The sequence below is a fragment of the Topomyia yanbarensis genome, chromosome 3, assembly GCF_030247195.1.
Source record: "Topomyia yanbarensis strain Yona2022 chromosome 3, ASM3024719v1, whole genome shotgun sequence".
Lineage (NCBI taxonomy): Eukaryota > Metazoa > Arthropoda > Insecta > Diptera > Culicidae > Topomyia > Topomyia yanbarensis.
Genome location: NC_080672.1, coordinates 3,180,738 through 3,199,900, shown reverse-complemented (window position 1 = coordinate 3,199,900; position 19,163 = coordinate 3,180,738). Strand labels below are relative to the sequence as shown.

At 35.2% G+C, this 19,163-nt stretch overlaps 1 protein-coding gene across 6 annotated transcripts in view; it reads right to left on the bottom strand.

Moving 5' to 3' along the window:
- Positions 1-19,163, bottom strand: part of LOC131693945 (rho GTPase-activating protein 68F) — a 91,324-nt gene that overhangs the window by 39,604 nt on the left and 32,557 nt on the right. For all 6 annotated transcript variants that reach the window (XM_058982231.1, XM_058982227.1, XM_058982230.1 and 3 more), the window contains one exon: positions 7,730-7,894. In XM_058982231.1, the coding sequence (XP_058838214.1) occupies positions 7,730-7,894 (165 nt within the window). The remainder of the gene's footprint in view (positions 1-7,729; positions 7,895-19,163) is intronic.

Sequence of the window (19,163 nt, the reverse complement as noted above, 5' to 3'; positions counted from 1 at the left end):
ATTACAATGCATAGAAATGTATTATTTATGTATAATATAACTGGTAACAGTGTAACTAGTGTCTGACGGAATCAATTTTTATAGTAAGACCCAGAGTCTGTGCACTTTAGGAGTCAAATACAGAGGAATGCGCTACACTGGATAATAAGACTATTTATGGAGAAAATTTTCAAAAGAACCTTTTGTTTGGACAGTTGAAAGTGATTTTTACAACAAAAATGGTTTTCTTCCAATCTAAATAACTTCAGGCATTACAATTCGATTTTCAATCTATCGAACTCGGCCACTATTAACATGACGACAGTAACGCACCGGGTGGAGATATCCCAATTGACTTTGACAACGTTAGTGATTTTTACACAAGTTGAACGCTAAAGATGGACGTCTGTTCTCTGTGGTATGTGCTTCTCTTTCAGTAATAAGCTACTACTTAATGTTTACTTTCCGAAGCACAATAGAATTCCCCTAGAATCTTTGCAAAAATCCAGTTGCTTGGAAAAGATAGCCGAAGACTGTCCAAATTGAAAGTATTTATAAGTTCTTCAGTTCTACGCATTTCTGTGTCGTAAGTTCCCCAGCTATCGCAATGGACACCATTCTCAGCAGATAGCTAAGCTTTTACAGGATTGTCATCACTTCTTCCATCTGACACCACACAAGAACATTATTAAACATACAATTTTTTATATAAACTCAAAGATGTAATTAGGTCCAAGTTTTCCTAACAGCTTTTCTGTGCTGTCTGAAGGCTTTTCACATTCTTTTGGGTCTGACCCTAATGAGAACAGTGTAGTTTAAATTCTAATATAATTCACACAATACTCACAATCATAGAATTGCGACCTGGATTAAAATTCGCATCTTCGTAAAATTAACCATGTAACATTTTTCAAATTTGAATCTTGGGAAAGTATCTTTATACCGTGAGATTTAACCAATTTTCTCTGAAAGTATTATATAACATGGGGTCTACTATTAATATTCGATTCAAACTCAACTGATCTTGTCCGATTCAGAAATTCCAATTGATATGAAAATACTGTGATTTTAAACAATTTGAGGCGGATCGAAATGTTGTTGGCCAGTTATTATGATTGGAAAAATATATGGCTACGAAAGTTGCACACGTTGCCATCCCCGGTTTTTGAATGATGTCTATAAACAAATTCATTCACACCGATCACTCGAAACATTTCATGCTAGACTTTTTTTTTTATTTGTTTGTATCAAGAAACACTAAAAACCTCTGATTATCAAGAGTGATGCTTCTATCAGAGTGCTATGGCCTGCCCAATTGTTCAATAGCCCATAGCACAGGAAAGATAGACAAAGATAGTCTACATTTATGTGTTTTTATCAGTTTTCAATAATAATGCAATATAACGAAAATATCTACAAATTTCATTTTAACTGCTAACTGAAAATGTCCTTGGCAGCACTGCTCCAGCGGAATCCTTTCAGACTAATATCAATAACTGCAATGCTATAGATAATACAACTGTAAGCGCATACATGAATGGTTATAGTCCCAGTTACTAGCCTTATCTATTTTTGTGAACGTTGCCTGAAACAAACACCAATAGTTACTCCGCCAGAACAGTGATCCTTGTTACTAAATTTCACGCAATCCCCATTCCAATTATTAGTTCCAAGAAACTTAATAAACTTAACAGCATTTCAGTGAAAATTTCGTTTGGTAAACTGTTTTTAAAATTTCGATTTATCTATTATATTTTATTATATTGTTATTAGTTGATACATATGATTCCCTTTCTATCTGTTTATTCACACCTAATTTCATGCACACAAAAAGGTATGAACTTTATGCGCCGGACTCGTATGCCCTAGCTCGAATGTGTTTTTGTTTGATCTCGAAACTGAGTCAGGTTTCAACCGAAACTGTTATCAATTAATTTATTTTGACATCAATTTGAGTTATAACCTGGGCCAGCTTCGTCTCAAGCCAAAACCACCTAAACGTGGATAATCATATGATTGAAGCAAAAGATATTATCATTACAGTTAAAAACAAGAAAATTGATCAGCGACAATCGATATTTTGTCAATTCTTTGCAAATGCATATCACCGGAAGTAGTGAGTTATATTCGCGTAACGATACGCTATAAAACGCACAACTTTCGAGATTATTTATTTGCATAGAAAAGAAGACAAATCTAAGTTTTCTCTCGAATGTATCGCATGGAAGGAGCCGAACGCGCCTGAACATTGAAAATTAAACTAAATCCAAACAAATCTAAACCAATGTACATTACCACACATCTTGTCTACATCGCAAGTACGGCATTTGTACATACAATGGTAGAGTTCAACTCGAGCGATAACATGTATAGCGCATGACAAAATTAACACGCAGCAAGGAAATGACTGCGAGTTGAACCTACACAGCAGAAATTGCCACTCCGTGCGGTGTCCAGGCGGACACTGACTCCTACCGGTATTTTTAATCCAGCCATATATTTCAATCGTCTAGTTTCAGGATTGCGCACGAAGATTTGGATCATTTTTCCGAACGAACATGTTCGCTGCCGAATATGTTCGATGGCACTCATTACCTCACTGCATCGGCAATGCGGAACGCGTTAAAAAATTTTGAGATTTCCGATTCTCTCTCCCTTCGTAATCGCATACGGTGTGATGCGGAACGAGTTGTGTGGGTCTGTATCTTTTTAACGAGAGCGTAAACCCCCGACGATGTATAAGGAAACAAATTCATGTACGCTCATGGCGGTGAGCGAGTTTTCCGCACCTTGGTCATGACTTGGGCTATCGTTCTACCAACCAACTGAAGCTGAAGCTGAGCTGGATCACGCTTCCTTGAGAAAACGACCAACTCTGTTTTCTCCGTAGAGAAATCGATGCCCAGCTTTAAAGCCCAAATTGATAAATTATCCAAGCTATTTTGCAATGGTTGTTGTAAATTTATAGCTTTTGGTCCTGTAACAGAAACCACGCCATCATCTGCAAGTTGTCTTAAAGTGCATGGGCTGACAATACAATTATCAATGTCATTCACGTAAAAATTATAGAGAAGGGGGCTTAGACAAGAGCCTTGTGGGAGGCCCATGTAACTTATTCTGAGTGTCGCCAAATCGCCATATGAAAAATGCATGTGCTTTTCTGACAATAAATTGTATAAATAATTATTTAATATCGGTGAAAGACCACATTGATGTAGCTTCTCCGAGAGAACATCAATGGAGACTGAGTCGAATGCTCCTTTTATGTCTAAGAACACAGACGCCATTTGTTCTTTTTTTGCGTAAGCGAGTTGAATTTCTGACGAAAGTAGCGCCAGACAATCATTCGTTCCCTTTCCCCTCCGAAAACCAAACTGGGTATCTGATAGCAAGCCGTTCGCCTCAACCCAATTGTCGAGACGTCGTAGGATAATTTTTTCCAACAATTTCCTGATGCAGGATAGCATTGCAATCGGTCGATACGAGTTATGATCGGAGGCTGGTTTTCCCGGTTTTGGAATTGCGATAACTCTCACTTGTCTCCAGTCACGCGGAACAATATTCTGCTCAAGAAACTTGTTGAATAAATTCAACAAGCGTCTTTTTGCTAGGTCAGGCAGATTCTTCACCAAGTTGAATTTAATTCTGTCTAGTCCCGGAGCATTATTGTTGCATGAGAGGAGTGCAATTGAGAATTCCATCATTGTCAAAGGCGAATCTATGAAATCGTTACTTGTGGGAGCATCGCGAGTGATTTTCTGCGCAGGAGCAGAATCGGGACAAATTTTCTTGGCAAAATTAAATATCCAGCGATTCGAAAAATCTTCGCTTTCATTAGTCACGTTTCGATTCCTCATTCTTCTGGCTGTGTTCCAAAGAGTACTCATTGATGTTTCTCTTGACAAGCCATTAACGAAGTGTCTCCAATAACTAGATTTTTTGGCACGACGTATACTGTCAAATTTGTTTTGCAAAATGAAATAATTTTCAAAGTTCTCACGTATACCCCCTTTCTGTTTCATAATTTCTTTGTAGGCAACTTGTTTAGCTTCATATGCATCAGAGCACTCTTTGTCCCACCAAGGATTAGGGGGTCGTCTATTTATTGTCATTCCAGGATTGCATTTCGTTTGGGCTTGTTCTGCTGCTTCAATAATTAAACCCGCTAAGAATTCATATTCTTCGGTAGGGGGTAGCTCTTCTGTCGAAGCAAGAGAAGTGGAAATTAATGTTTGGTATGTTTTCCAATCAATATTTCGTGTTAAGTCATAAGGAACATTGATTGAATTCGTAAGGCCTAATTCACTGTTAATTGAAACAACGATTGGCAAATGATCGCTACCGTGAGGATCAGGTACAACCTTCCACGTGCAATCTAACCGAAGTGATGTCGAGCACAGAGATAGATCTAATGCACTTGGACGTGCAGGAGGTCTGGGGATGCGTGTTGTTTCGCCAGTATTTAAAACTGTCATATTAAATTCGTCACAAACATTGTATATCAAAGAGGATCGATTATCATTGTAGAGGGAACCCCACAATACTCCGTGCGATTGAAGTCTCCCAGTATCAGACGCGGAGCAGCCATGGATTCCACTACCTCAAAAATTTGACGTTGTCCAATTTGAACTTTGGGAGGTATATATATAGAAGCGATAGACATGTCTTTGCCTTTAATGTTCGTTTGGACAGCTACAGCCTCAATGCCCGCAAACAAGGGGATGTTAATTCTATAGAAAGAATAGCACTTTTTAATTCCTAGAAGCACTCCTCCATACGGGGTGTCTCGGTCTAGGCGAATAATGTTGAAATCATTTAAGTTGAAATTGATGTTTGAGGTAAGCCATGTTTCACATAGAGCAAAAGCATCGCATTTTAAATTATGCAGTAAAATTTTTAAGGAATCAATTTTAGGTATGATACTTCTGCAATTCCACTGTAAAACAGTGATGGAATCTTTCATTGGAGGAGGTGAATTACCCATTGAAAGATACAATCGCTGCAAGGATGGGCCATTGAGCAATCAGCTGCTCTAAAAATGTTCTAATTGTTGGGAGGAAAGCTGAAAGTATACTCTTTAGTGGTTCAGAAATATTGAATGCTTTAAAAATCCAATCAACAATTTCAGAAAATTTCAATAATCCTACCCCCGGCTGAGGCTCAGAGGAAGTCGAAATTTTATTATTGCCAGTAATGGTGTTCTGTTTGGATTGTACGTTCCCAAAACCGGACGGAATTGATTTCGGTTTTGAATCGGAATTTTTCGGTTTTGGGCGCAGTTTATCTATTGGTGGAGAAATTTTAAGGCCTTTTCTTGGCAGCTTGGGAAAAGAAGACTGTTTTCTTTTTCTGGAATTTCCGGGTAAAACAAATGATGTACCTTCGCACGCTCCGTCAGAGTCAGACTGTTCCGAAAATAGAGATGCGTAAGTGTTTTCTAAGAAGATGGGTTTAGGGGTAGCATTTTTCAACATTTCTGCATAGGAGCGCTTAGACCTCTCCTTCAAGGATCGTTTAATTTTATCCTCACGCAATTTATAAATGGGGCATGCAGGGAGCTCATGTGAGTTTTCTCCGCACATTAAACATTTTTCTGAATTTTCATTGCATGTATCCTCTTGATGAGAACCCCCACATTTGCCACACCGTGCCTTATTGGAACAGTAAGTGGCTGTGTGGCCAAGCTGTTTGCAATTAAGGCAATTCATTACACGAGGGATAAAAAGGCGAACAGGGAGACGAATCTTATCGATAATGACATAGTTGGGCAGCGCAGACCCAGCGAAAGTCACTCGAAATGAGTCAGACAGTCGATAAACTTTTTTATCTCCTTCGTGTGATACTGAATGCAATTGCTTGCATTCAAGTATTTTTACGTCTTTAAGTATGGTGTCTTTGAAACGACCAACCCCATGCTTAACTAAGTCATCAACAGTCAAACTCGATTCTGTGATGACCCCATCAATTTCAATTTCTTTTGAAGGAATATACGCTCTATATTCCCGCGTAAAAAGCTCGCAAGAAGCAATTGCATTGGCTTGTTTGAGACTACCAACGACAATGCGTATTTTATCTTTATTAACTTTGACGATCTCTTTTACATCCGAGAATCGCGAAGTCAAATCTTTAGAAATTTGAATGATATTTAGCGCCTTTGCTTTACGCCTAATAAATACAATCCATGGTCCCGTTGACGACTCTGGGTAAATTTTAATTCTAGTCGGATTTACATTTTCAGCATAAGGCTTAGGGGGAGGGTCTGTTACTCGTTCTCCCATCTCTTCATCCATTTTACCTAGTAAGAAAAACTATCACAAAAAGGAATGAAAAATATACCTGTTATCTACTATCTATTAGGTGACGAAGACACCGGTAGAACACACCTCATGTGTTATGTTGTAAACTCGGTGCCCGTTGTTTGACAATGTGACACTTGCTGTCCTTCTTCGTCGCGTTGCTTCTTCAGTAGAGAAATAGTCCTACCTGCAACACTTCAAAACTCTCTCCGATTAAGCTGCTCGTCGGTATCACCACCACAACCGCGCTCTCTCCGTTTCCACCACCTCGGTAGACAAATGTGGCTACCTGTGGCTTGCTGTGAAAATCCCACTGTCGATGCGGCACTTTTCGGTGCCACTTGTTTTCCTTATTCGTCGTACCACTTCTGCGGTAGACAAATAGGGCAAATGGGTCTACCTGTGACGCTTCCCTCTCGTCGATTAGAATTGCCCGACGACACCAATACACTATATTTTTTTCTGTGTGTACAGGCACGATCGCTGTCGATTTCTGCCACCGCGGTAGGCAAATTCGTCTACCCGCGGTTTGCTGTCAAAACACCACTTGTCGAGGATGCCGTTGACCACGCCTCCGACGTATCAACTGTCGACTCACACTTAACAAACTCGTCTCTCTCTCTCCCACAATAACGCATACAGCGTCTCGCACTCCGTCACTCTCTCGAGAACAAAACCTTCCACCTGGAGGCACAACCGTCTCGGTCGGTTGCAAAAACTGTTATGATGATCGAGCTGTTAGCTAGAATCCGAAACAACAAAAATCCTGACTTCACTTTAGGTAGGTATGTGCATAAATTCAAGGGTTTAACACTCAAAAGTGTTTAAAAGCTCCTCGTACGATCAATAATGTAGTTATATGGAGGTTTCTTCAAATATTCATGATATACTCTTCAGAACTGTCAATCGTATACAACAAAGCGGCAAAAGCAATGATAGAATCATATTTAGTCACACTTTGAAAAGACTATCATAAAAAAATGAAAAATTCTGATCAGCATTTGGATTGTCACTTGGGTATAGTCTCCAAAAAGTAATCAAACATATACAAGAGTTCATTAAAGTCCATCTCCGTTCTTCGCGTCTCAAATAGTTCCGTTTCCTACAGACCATGATTACCTATGTAAACTTATTAATGCAGATGTTCCGCGAACCACATGGGCAAACGAAGAATGCGAAATGATTTCCACCCAGTGTATTATCTAAATAGAATATACACGTTCCTTCTTCGGTTCCACTCTGAATGCCACTAATCGGCCCTGGTACCCAAAAATTATGTGCGGAACAATTTTCAAGAGTGGATGATTTTTGGCACGTACTACCCATTTCCGTCTGCCGAGCCACAGTTTACGAGTTGCTTCATACAATTCTGACGTTTGCCGCACGGTTACCAAATCTGTTACTGCTATACTTATGCTAAAATTTATTATACCATACAAGATATGAAAACCTACCGGAATAGTTGTCTTCATCAAATATAACCGTGCCTCCGGGTTCCGGTGCCGTTTGCGATAATTCGGTATCGTCAAACTCGAGATTCGGTTCATAGTCGTGCCAATCGGACAGACTGGGGTGGGGATCCTCACCGGTGTCAGCCAGTGGAGGGTTCATTGCAGCACCTGGAAATTGAGAAAAAAATTGTTTTAAAGCCTGTTGAATACGGAATAGTTTTAGTCAATCCAGGGTCACAACCTACGAAACTATATTAAATTACTAATCTCCTTAAACCATATTTTCAATCTAAAGGCTATTGTAGATAGCCAAATGAAGGGAAACCAGTTTCAGGGCAACCATTAAGCAACCTACTCAACGAATTTAATCGTCACATTTCACCTTCACTCACGCCGTAAAGGTGCGTGTTTCCAGCCAACCGCAACGAGTGCATGTGGGCCGGAGAGATGGGTTTGAAACAAAAATGATTCCGAAACCCGACACCAAACTATGTATACAGTTCGAGTAAAGGAACATAACGCACCTCAGCACTTTATTCACTTCCTCCTATAGGAACAACAGCTGACTGCTTGCAAAGATTTTTCTTTTACTGCCCGTTAGAAGCGCACCTGTTTCGTAACCGATTACTGCTTCAAATTATTCTCCATCATTTCGACCGACCGACAGTTCGACATCATCTGGTGGATGGAGTGGGGCTGATGCATTCGCGAAAACACGCACGATTCAGTTAGCAAATTGTGTTTACCATCAGTTATTACTTTCAAGCTGAGCGCGGTTTGATTTCGATCTTTCCCTCTCTCTCTCTCTTTCTTTCTTGCTTGGTACAATAAATAATGATGATTTTTGTACATAGTTTAACACTTTTAGTTACAGGTCCATAGAAAGAGAAATGCATTATTGCAATTTCCCAGGCATATCAAGAGCCCAGCATGGAGCTAAATAAACCATCCACAAAAGGTTGAAGCATGGTAAATTATGTTCGAGTTAGATAATCACTTTCCGCGTTTGGTTTATTAACAATCGCAATCTCTTGTTTTACCTGGCGATGATAGATTGGTTACCGGTCGCAGTGCAATAACAAAGCAAAGGTACCACACGAAGCATAGTAGGCTTGGGCGAAAAGCACATCCACTATTTATTTAATGAACGATTACAGGTGTACTAGGTATTTCCAAGAATAATTAGCAAGAACGATTAAACTACTTCCTAATCTTTATTAGTCTCCAGTGAGAAAGGAAATGGAATATCGGAAAGTGTGATTTGGAACAATTATACTATGGAAAACTGCCGATAAAATACTAATGGGGGTGGCTTTGTACGCGTATGCGAATTTTTTGAAAGAAGTAGGGTAATATGTCGATTTTTTTAAACACAGGGGTAGTCATTCTTAAAGTGTGTCCGAATATATTGTACACAGTGTATTTCAACACATTCTATTCAGTTGTGAGCCTGCGTTCTTTCTAAGTCCTGTGTACAATGGAATATACTGCTGTATTCCGTTACTTAGAAACGGTTTGGTTTTGATGAAATCTGTTGCCCTTGGACCTTTACGTTGAGGTCAGCTCACTAATTGAACAGAACGAGCTATAGCAGGAAAGCAGGATCAATTACAAAGAGATTAAAAAGGGCTTGATTTATAAATAGAAATATTTTATCAGAATGGCCGTGGAGTATACGAAGACGTTGAATATCATGTTACTTATCGATTAGTGGGTTTCAATATCACAGCCTTTCGACTATAGCAAAACAAATGCGAACGTTAGAAGATATACCGTCCTTTTCATATTCACTGATACAATCTCATATTCGTATACCGCTATGCGCGAATGCTTATATGCATTTTAGAAGTAAAAAAATAGTTTACGACATATTTTATTTATTTAGAAATAGTTTACTAGGCAACATAGGTAAGATATAATAATTATCTTTGTACTACAAATGCTCGTAGTTTCGTACTACAAATGCTCAAAATTTCGCAGTAGGAGTGATTTTTACAAAATTAGCCAAATTTTCGAATAAAAATATTGAAAAAATTCTTCATTGACTCCTACACTGAAAAAAATCGATTTTAAGAATTTAAAGTCGATTTACAAAAAAAAACCATTTTTGACTTGGATGAAATTTTGTTCCAAGATAGGGACTTTTCCTTGTCCAAACTGAATTTTTTTCAGTGTATTTTTATCGAAAACTAAACCAATGAAAGTCATAATCATCTCAGAATCCATTTTCCCAGCTGAGGAATTCCACGAAGATCCGTCCGAAAATCTTTAAAATCGTGACCGACCATCTTAGATTCCAATGAAACTTTACACGTTTCACCGTCATGCAAGTCTAAATATTTTCCACAGGTAATAAGATTATTTTGACTCAAGAGCAACTTTTCAAAAGGGCGTAAACGTTTCTACGTGCATGAATTTCAATTTTTTTTGTTCGATTACTGTATTTTATACAGCAAAACTATCTGAGAACGAGTTACAGGGAATGAATACTTCTGTCTGAAAAAAATATGCACTGAAAAAAATGTTGTGTCATTTTTCAAAAAAAAACAAAAATTTATGATACAAATTTAAATTGCGAAAAAACCCATTTTTTAAATTTTTTATATTTTGTTACCAAAAACCTAAAGAGAAAAGAAACATTTTGAATGTGATTGCATGATGGAGAAAAAATCGGTAAAAAAGTTTTCCTAACAATAACTTCGTACATGTTTTTAAATTTCATACTACTAGACATACAAAATTGTAATTCTATTACAGAATATAATTCTAAGCACCATTTAAAATCAAAATGCATTTAACAAAAATCTTCCAAAATGCGATAGTTTTCGAGATATTTGAAATATTGCTCCTTCAAAAACAATTAATTCGTGTAATTATGCTCTTTTTAAAAGTTATTCGCGTTACCCCATCAAAAAATGTCAAAAATTTAATGTTTATCGTTTTAAAGACGTAAAAGCAACTTTTTTAGTGTATTTGGATCCTGGAGAAGCTCTCAATAAAAAAGTTTTCCTAACAACAACTTTTGACATTTTTTTATAATTCTTACTATTTGAAGTCAAAAATACAATTTTCTTTTTGAATATGATTCTAAACGCCATTTTAAATCGAAATGCTCTTAACAAAAATTTTCTAAAATGTTGTAGTTCTCGAGATATTTTAACTTTTGTTTTAACAACACAATTATTTTGCTTTATTACGACCTTTTCATAAGTTAGTCGCGTTTATACATCAACAATAATAGGTTTTTCAAAAAGCCCGTAAACTTTCCTGCAACTTTCTCTTTGACATCAAGGCGATATTGTGAAACATTTTAAAGTTACATGAAAACAACCAACATATGATTCAGCTATATAGTTTAATCAACAGACCCTATGGTTGAAATATATTATCACAATCAAAATGTTTCTTTTCTCTTTAGGTTTTTGGTAACAAAATATAAAAATTTAAAAAAAAGGGTTTTTTTCGCAATTTAAATTTTTATCATAAATTTTTGTTTTTTTGAAAAATGACTCATTTTTTTCAGTGTATATTTTTTTCGGACAGAAGTATTCATTCCCTGTAACTTGTTCTCAGATAGTTTTGTTGTATAAAATACAGTAATCGAAAAAAAATTGAAATTCATACACGTAGAAACGTTTACGCCCTTTTGAAAAATTACTCTTGTATCAAAATATTCCAATTGCCAGAGAATATCATGGAGATTCATACAGCGAACACACCTGCAAAGTTTCGTTCGAATCGACGATGGTCATATTTTGCGGTCGGCCGGTTTCTCATGGAATCCCTCAGCTGCTAGTTGCCTGATACATGCAAAAAGTATCAGTAACGAATTTGGTATATATTCATAACAAACTTGAATGAAGACTGGAAGACTTGAAGACTACAGTTCATTTGTTCCTCTCAAAACTGATAAATTTTGTAACACAATTGATAAACTTTTCTAAAATTTATTTAATGGCTGATGGAGCAGCAACACAATACAAAAATAAGAAAAACTTCGCAAGCTTATGTAGATTCCAGTCAAATTATGAGTTAAGCGCAGAATGGCATTTTGTAGCTGCATCCCATGGAAAAGGACCCTGTGATGCAAAAGCGCCACATATTCACTGAACAGTACAACAAAATGTCAGAAGAACTCGAAGAGCTGTATAATAACGCCAAAACAATATCTGGAACTTAAAAATTCCACAGCTTTGTGCCTATTCCTGGGGGCAAAGTAGAGATGAAAAGGTATTCTAATTCAGAAGATGAACCAAAAATATTTCCCTTGTATAGAAATAATACAAAATAGCACACGGTGTCTTTGTCGAATAATTTTATTCAAAAAAATTCGGCATCTGTAAAACTTCGGGATATGAAAGAATGGACTTTTCCCTTTCATTTGAAAGTGAAATGAGAATATTTTGTCGGGGGGTCTAGAACAAGTTTTTATTTTAAAGTTTTTTGATTGAAAACTTAAGTTTTTTTAATGAAATTAAATCGAATTTTTGCTACTAATTGGTACTATAGACATTCAAAAAATACTAAAAGTGAGAATCTGATGAACAATCCCATTGTCTGCAACTTCTTAGAATGCTAGAAATCGACATAAAATCACCCGAGAAAGATATTAAAATTTTATCAGTTTTTAGGTGTGCGCGGGATTAAGAAGTCGATTAACAAGGACTTGCAAAAAAAAATGTTGGGTTTAAATGAACAGTAAATTCAGATAAATTTCAATGTATACAAAGTCCCATTCTCAGCAGAAAAAATATATTTTCAGATTTCTCCGGGTTTTGGGCGAAAATGACACTTTATGAACAAGGAGGTGTGGAAAGGTGATGACCAAATTTTTTCGATAATCTTACATCTTGTTGGTTAATGTAGTAACGAATTTTATCATACCTTTTTCATTTCTTTTCTCGCTCTAGGGGATAGCTAATGTAAACTAGAATCCTATCCTGCCTGGTAAAATACAATTGGCTTAAATTCAAAGCTTTATATTTGAATGAACTAAAGTAGACAGTTCGAGTCATTGTACTAAACGACGGAATTTATTGCAATTTTGGGTTGAGAATCCTGTTTGTCTTTATCAACATTAAAAGAAAGATGATTGAAAAAGAAAAAAAGCTCTTCGAGTTTTGGATCCATGTTTATCTTTTGGGATAAATTCATTTCATCAGAATTTATAGATGCAGATTTTTGCTTGTCCTCAAATTTTATTTCCAAATCGAACACACTTCACATAATCTTAGAAAAAAAAGATCAAAACCAAGTTTCATAATTTCCTTTAAGAAGAAATTCCGGAGTCGTTACTCGTTGAACAAGGATCACAACAGAAAACGAACAAGAAAATATCAGGCTGGACCATACATTCAGTAAATTTTCAAAGTAATACAAGTTTATTGAAGATTTCCCTCATAATATGGGATAAGAGCAAAGATAACATACCAAGAAGACAGAGTTGCCAGTTCAGTTCAGAATCTGAAGACATAAACAGCAACACGTCTTTCGGGTAAAGGTGATACTTTCTATATCGCTATCTTCGTACAATAGACAACACCTTTATTTCTCCTTTACTACAGTAATGTTTCGATTATATCACGGTCGGTCTGTATTTTAGCGTGATATATTTGAAGCGTGATATATTCAAAACAAAACAAATAATTACATTCAAGCAATAATCCATGTATTTCTATTAACAAAAAGTATTAAAAAGTTAAAGTTAGTCAAAAAGAATAAATCATTGTAGGGTAATGTGATTATTTTTGCTATGTTTCTATTATCTTACTACCCATTTGAAGCCGTTGGTTAGAGCAGTGTCCGACATCTTTGTTCAACGCATTGGGTCAAATGGTATTGTATCAGCGGATAATTTTTCCCCACACAGCTTCACTTTACGTATTCCGTACTGTTTCTTAAAATTGTTGAACCACCCAAAACTAAACTTGAAGGAATCTGGCACGTTAACGTTTTGGGCAAATATCTTAACTATTAAAATCAGTCTATTCGAAGGGCCTACGATTCAGTTCTCGTTGTGTCAGCATCCATAGAAATAGTCCCATATCCAATCGTTGATGTTGTCCTTCCAAAAGAAAAGTATTCACATGAATTCAAGAGAAAATGCATATCTCTGCATACCTACGATATCTTGCGTATCTTGTTTTTCTCATTATTTTGTTAGATTTTCCTGCAGATAACTAACAATTAGACGAATAAAAAAGAAGTCTATTTTTTACCCGCTGCACCAGACGCCCCCTCAAGGACACGCCAAATAAGATACGAAGAAATTAAAACAAAAATTGGAATCATCCGAAAGATATTTCGGCAATCCTAGACATTGCAACAACGTTTTTGGAAAAAACAAGACTTTAAGAAGATTAAGAGATTCACGTTTAAAGCTTCGCGCCACGCCCTCCGCCCACGGTGAACAGCGCCATAACTTTGCGTCTACTGCTTAGACCTCTATAAAAATTTTAGATATATTCATAAGAATCTATACTTTAAGATAAAAGAATAAAAAGTTCGACTTTTTGACCGACCTCATCATATATAAACCCTTATCGCAATAGTCCGAAACCCAATAATAGGCTCATTACCCTACATGTAAATAAGCAAATCAATTGTAAAAATATCGTAAAAGTACCAGGATACAAGATGTGGCTTAATTGGATTAAAACGTAGTGTGCCTTGTCTGTTTTTCAAAAAGCGTGATATAATCGAGATAAAACCGTGATATAATCGAGGGTGATATAAACAAGTGTTGATATAAACGCATAGTGATATAATCGAAACATTACTGTATTGCGATTTCTGTTCAATGTACAGCCATTCCCAAAAGTTAACAAACTTGAACATAAATCTCATCGAATTATTTTTCTATCCTTCATGAAACTGTCAATCAGGATTCTCAATCGAAATCAAATCAAATGACTGAATATCTAACCGAGTTTGATCAAATATAAAGTTAAAATTTAGGCCAAATATATCCCACAAGATGGTAACGAGCAAAAAGGTTGATTCAAAATTACATCAAGCATACTCCAGAATGAGTGAAGAAAAAAAAGAAGAAACAAATATATCTGTGAAAGAAAAAAACTGTTTCATTATGCGCATTACCCAGCATCTTTCAAAAGAGTCTTAATTTCGTTCAAATTTTATCTACTCTTCTCTATATCTCCATGCTCCTAAATATCATTCGTGCGCATAAAACGGTAGAATCTGAAATTATGATTTTTACGCTTAAAGATGGGACTTTGATAGCATTCAGGTTCTTCTGAGAACACTTTTAAAATAAGGCAATTTTTTTTTACAAATAAAAATGTTTTTGGAATAAAGCTTCTTAACCAATAGGCGCCGTGCGAATCTAGAAACTTTGATAAAAATTTAATAGCTTTCTCTGGCGATTTTAAATCGCAATGTAGTTTTCTACAAAGTTGTACACAATAAAATTGTCCATCAGATTCTCACTTTTGGTAATATTTGAATGTTCAAAGTACTACCTAGGGGCAAAATGTGAACCAATTTCATTTAAAAACCCAAGTTTTCAAAAAAAAAAACCTTTAAAAAAAGTTGTTCTGGAGCCCTCGACAGAATATTTTAATTTTGCTTTCAAATGAAAGGGAAAAGCCGATTCTATCACATGTTCAAGTTTTAGCGATGCCGATTTTTTTCGAATAAAATTGTTCTGCCAAACACACCGTGTAGCTTGCATGAATATAGTTTTAAGACAAATGTAATATATAAAAATAAATAAATAATTATGTAAAATTCAATACATAATGTTGTGGTGGTTATTCTTCATCAGCACTAAACAAAAAAATAAAGAAGTAATAATGGAATATTTGTTTAATGACATAAACTCTTTCCAATGGGATTCTTGATTAAGGGGTTTCATGCCTTTTAGTGATAAAAATGTCAAGAAAGGGTGAATTTTCGTAAAGGACTAAAGCAATGATTTCATTACATCAAAGTTATAATATTTTGGTAGTAAAATTATTTTAGTATTTTAGTAAAATAAACAAGCATAAGTTTATAAAAATAAATTGATAATTGGCGGAGTTATGGCTTTTTCCCCGAATGACTTTTTTTATTTAAGAGGTTTGCGGTGATCACGATTGAAGACCAATAGATCATCTAAAATCCTAAAACTCAAAAAATTCCATTAGTATATGAGTATTCCTCGTACCTTCACGATTAGTTGAATAAATATTAATTTTTCCTGCATTCGAGACCGTTTTTAGTAAAAAATCGCTGTTTTAAGCTCTAAAAATTGCGTCAAAAAATTCTTATCCAAGAAACAAAAAATTATGAATACAAACGGATACGTTAAAGTACGAGAAAAACTAATTACGATCAATTGAAAAAAAATAAGAAGATTGATTGGGTAGTTTTTCGGCAATCGTGATCGCGGAAAAACCATTTTTAGTAAAACGACATTTCGAGATAAACTCGATAGTTTAGAATTTCAAATTACCACTGCTATTGGTAGATGAAGCCCGCTTGGAAGCGCTGTAACCTTCGATCTGTTTCTCGGATCACTATAAAAATTTGGGAAAACATTCTCAAGGAGTTTTACTTTCAGATAAAGTAGTAAAAAAATTCAATTTTATAAAAAATGAAAAAGTAGTTAACCCTTTAATAAAATTATGCTTAGTTGCTAAATTAGACAATATCTTCTCACAAACTGAGTTTTATTGGTTTGGTTTTCGATAAAAATGCACTGAATTGAGATTGGACAAAGAAAAGTTTTTTTCAAACAACTTTTTTTTCCTTGAAAGTGCCCAACTTGAATTTTTGACGTTAGGTAGGGAACATAATTATCAATCTTGGAACAAAATTTCATCTAAATCAATTTTTTTTTTGTAAACCGACTTTAAATTTTAAAAATCGATTCTTTTCAGTGTAGAATTTTTTCAATATTTTTATTCGAAAACTTGACTAATTTTGTGAAAACCACTCCTATAACATTTTTTGTAGGATTTGTCATTTTTAGACTATAGCCACAGAGAACTATACTGCCCATGATCGCATAGTTGCCCCGTTTTCTATGGGATTTCCTATCTTTATGGGACTGATATGCGATCATGGGCAGTATAGCTATTTGAAAAAAATAGTAAAAAATTTTTAGAAAAACAAAGTATGCAAAGTGGCTTTTTGTGACAAAGTCTTCATGTATCGAAAGTTTCATTAAAATCTGAGAGGGTGCTGCCAACTCTGAATACGATTTGGCGCGAAATTCGTCTATATTCGACTTAAGTTTTATCCCATTCTTCTAAATTATAATTTCAAAGATCATTCTCTTTATAATCCGGATAGTTTCGCACTTTTTATCCAAATACGCCCATATATTTTCTAATCAGTTAATAAACGGTGACTGCATTGGAGAATCGATAACATTTCAGCAATTATAAATTATTCTACTCCTGATCCAATTGCTAATATCCACCATTTCCTAGTATAAGTACCATTTTATGGAAGCTTCACTCAGATATTTCTTTCGAGAGTTGATTCTGAATGTGATATTCATTGTACGGTTCAGATACGTGCGGGCGCAGGGACTTTGCGATCGCGTGTATCATTGCGAAGGATCGCGTGTGTAAATTCTATTTTATAACCATGAGCCTTTCGCGTACTCGCGTGTTTTTGGATGATCCCGTGCAGACCATAAATTTTATACTTAATTTTGGCGTATTTTGATCGCGCGAACACGGACGTTTGTGGGTTCGCGTTTAAGACAGCGTTTTCAACTTCGTAAGTACTAAAACGTTTACCATATTACCGGGGTGTACGTGTATGATCGCGAAAGGCTTTAGCGTTCGTATGTTAACGTGTTTATAGCATGTATGTGATTTCGCGTGTGTAAATTCGATTTTATAAACGTGTGTGTACATTCACATATTTGTGTGGTTTTAGCTGATCGCGCGTGGATTTTAATTTTATACATGATTTTCAATGTACGGTTCAGAAACTAGGAGAGTGAGTTCTCCCATATCACTAGAGTTCCCGATCATATTATCTAGTGTATACAGGGTGTTTGGTTCATGGTTAAGAATCTCTCGGGGGGTGATAGACTGCCATATTTGGAGAAAAAAATTGTTCTACACATACCTTCAAATCTCAACCGTTACAGAGTTATTGAACTTTTTGTGTAAAAAACTTATTTGTCTTAAAATACCTCTAACTTTAAAAGTATACTTTGTATTTTAAATGTTTTAGTTCCATTCGAAAGGTGAGAAAATTTTGCATTGAGTGATGCCCTCACATGTTTCAGCTGATGAGTTTAAGTAGCCTTTTCAAAGAAATTTATTGAAAATTAAACAATTTTAAACGATTTTTCGTTCATTTATTGAAAATCCTAATAGTTAACCTTATCATTTTAATAATTCAGATTGTTAGTCTTGATGAGCTGCTTAATTCGTTCTTTGACACGATACACTTATCTTTTCTTATTTTCATGATTTTGGGTTATTCAACTAGGATATTTTTATCTCATTTTCACTAGTACCAGCTCTAATTGAAAAATTATGACACTCATTGTACTTTTTTTCTTTGTATTCGAAAGCCAGGAAAATTTTACAGTGAAAAATGTATTAATACCTTTCAGTTAAGTGAATTTAGAATTCTTTTAAAAGTAAATTAGTTTAAAGTTAGTGCTATTATTAGCATTTTCGTTAATTTTCTTAAAATAGTAAATAATAAACATCACCATTATTATCATGGAAATAATGCATTTCAGCAAGTTCTACAGTTCTTTCTTTGACTCCGTTCAATTATCTCTTTTGATTTCGACGCAAAATCGTTTTTATCACATCGTTTCATATGCAAAAATAACGATTTCGAACCCACTACATTTGTGGTGAGCTTTTGCTGTATTAACTATTAAATAGCAGCAAAATGAAAAGAGATATAGACAAAGTGTCTAATAAAATGTTATACAGAACATTAAGGGGCATCAAATGAACAATAGTAACGATAAATTTTGTTGATTAATAATTAGAATAATTAAAAAACTCTCCAAAAAACACAAATTTTGAGTTATTTCGTTAGTAAAAAATCATTTAGTACACTTAACTAAAAGATATTTGTATTTGTACACTGATAGGACATTTTCTCAGCTTTCCAATGAAATCTTGTAAATAACGATATAAATCATATTTTTTAGATTAGAGTCTTTTAAGCACTTGCAAGTCGGTTATAGGAAAAGTATAGTAATGAAATTACAAAGAAATGAGAAGAGATAGAAATCTGACGTCCAAGAACAAATTATGAATCGTCCTAAAACCCAACTTTTAGATAATGGATATTGCTATAATCATACTTCATTATTTCGAGAAAATTAGCAAAAACCTCCCCAAAAACTCTAACTTTTAACTACTTTACAGCTAAAAGGTAATTAAAACTAATTACTTAAAAATATGAGAAAACCATTCAATAGGAAATTTTCTCACCTTTCGAA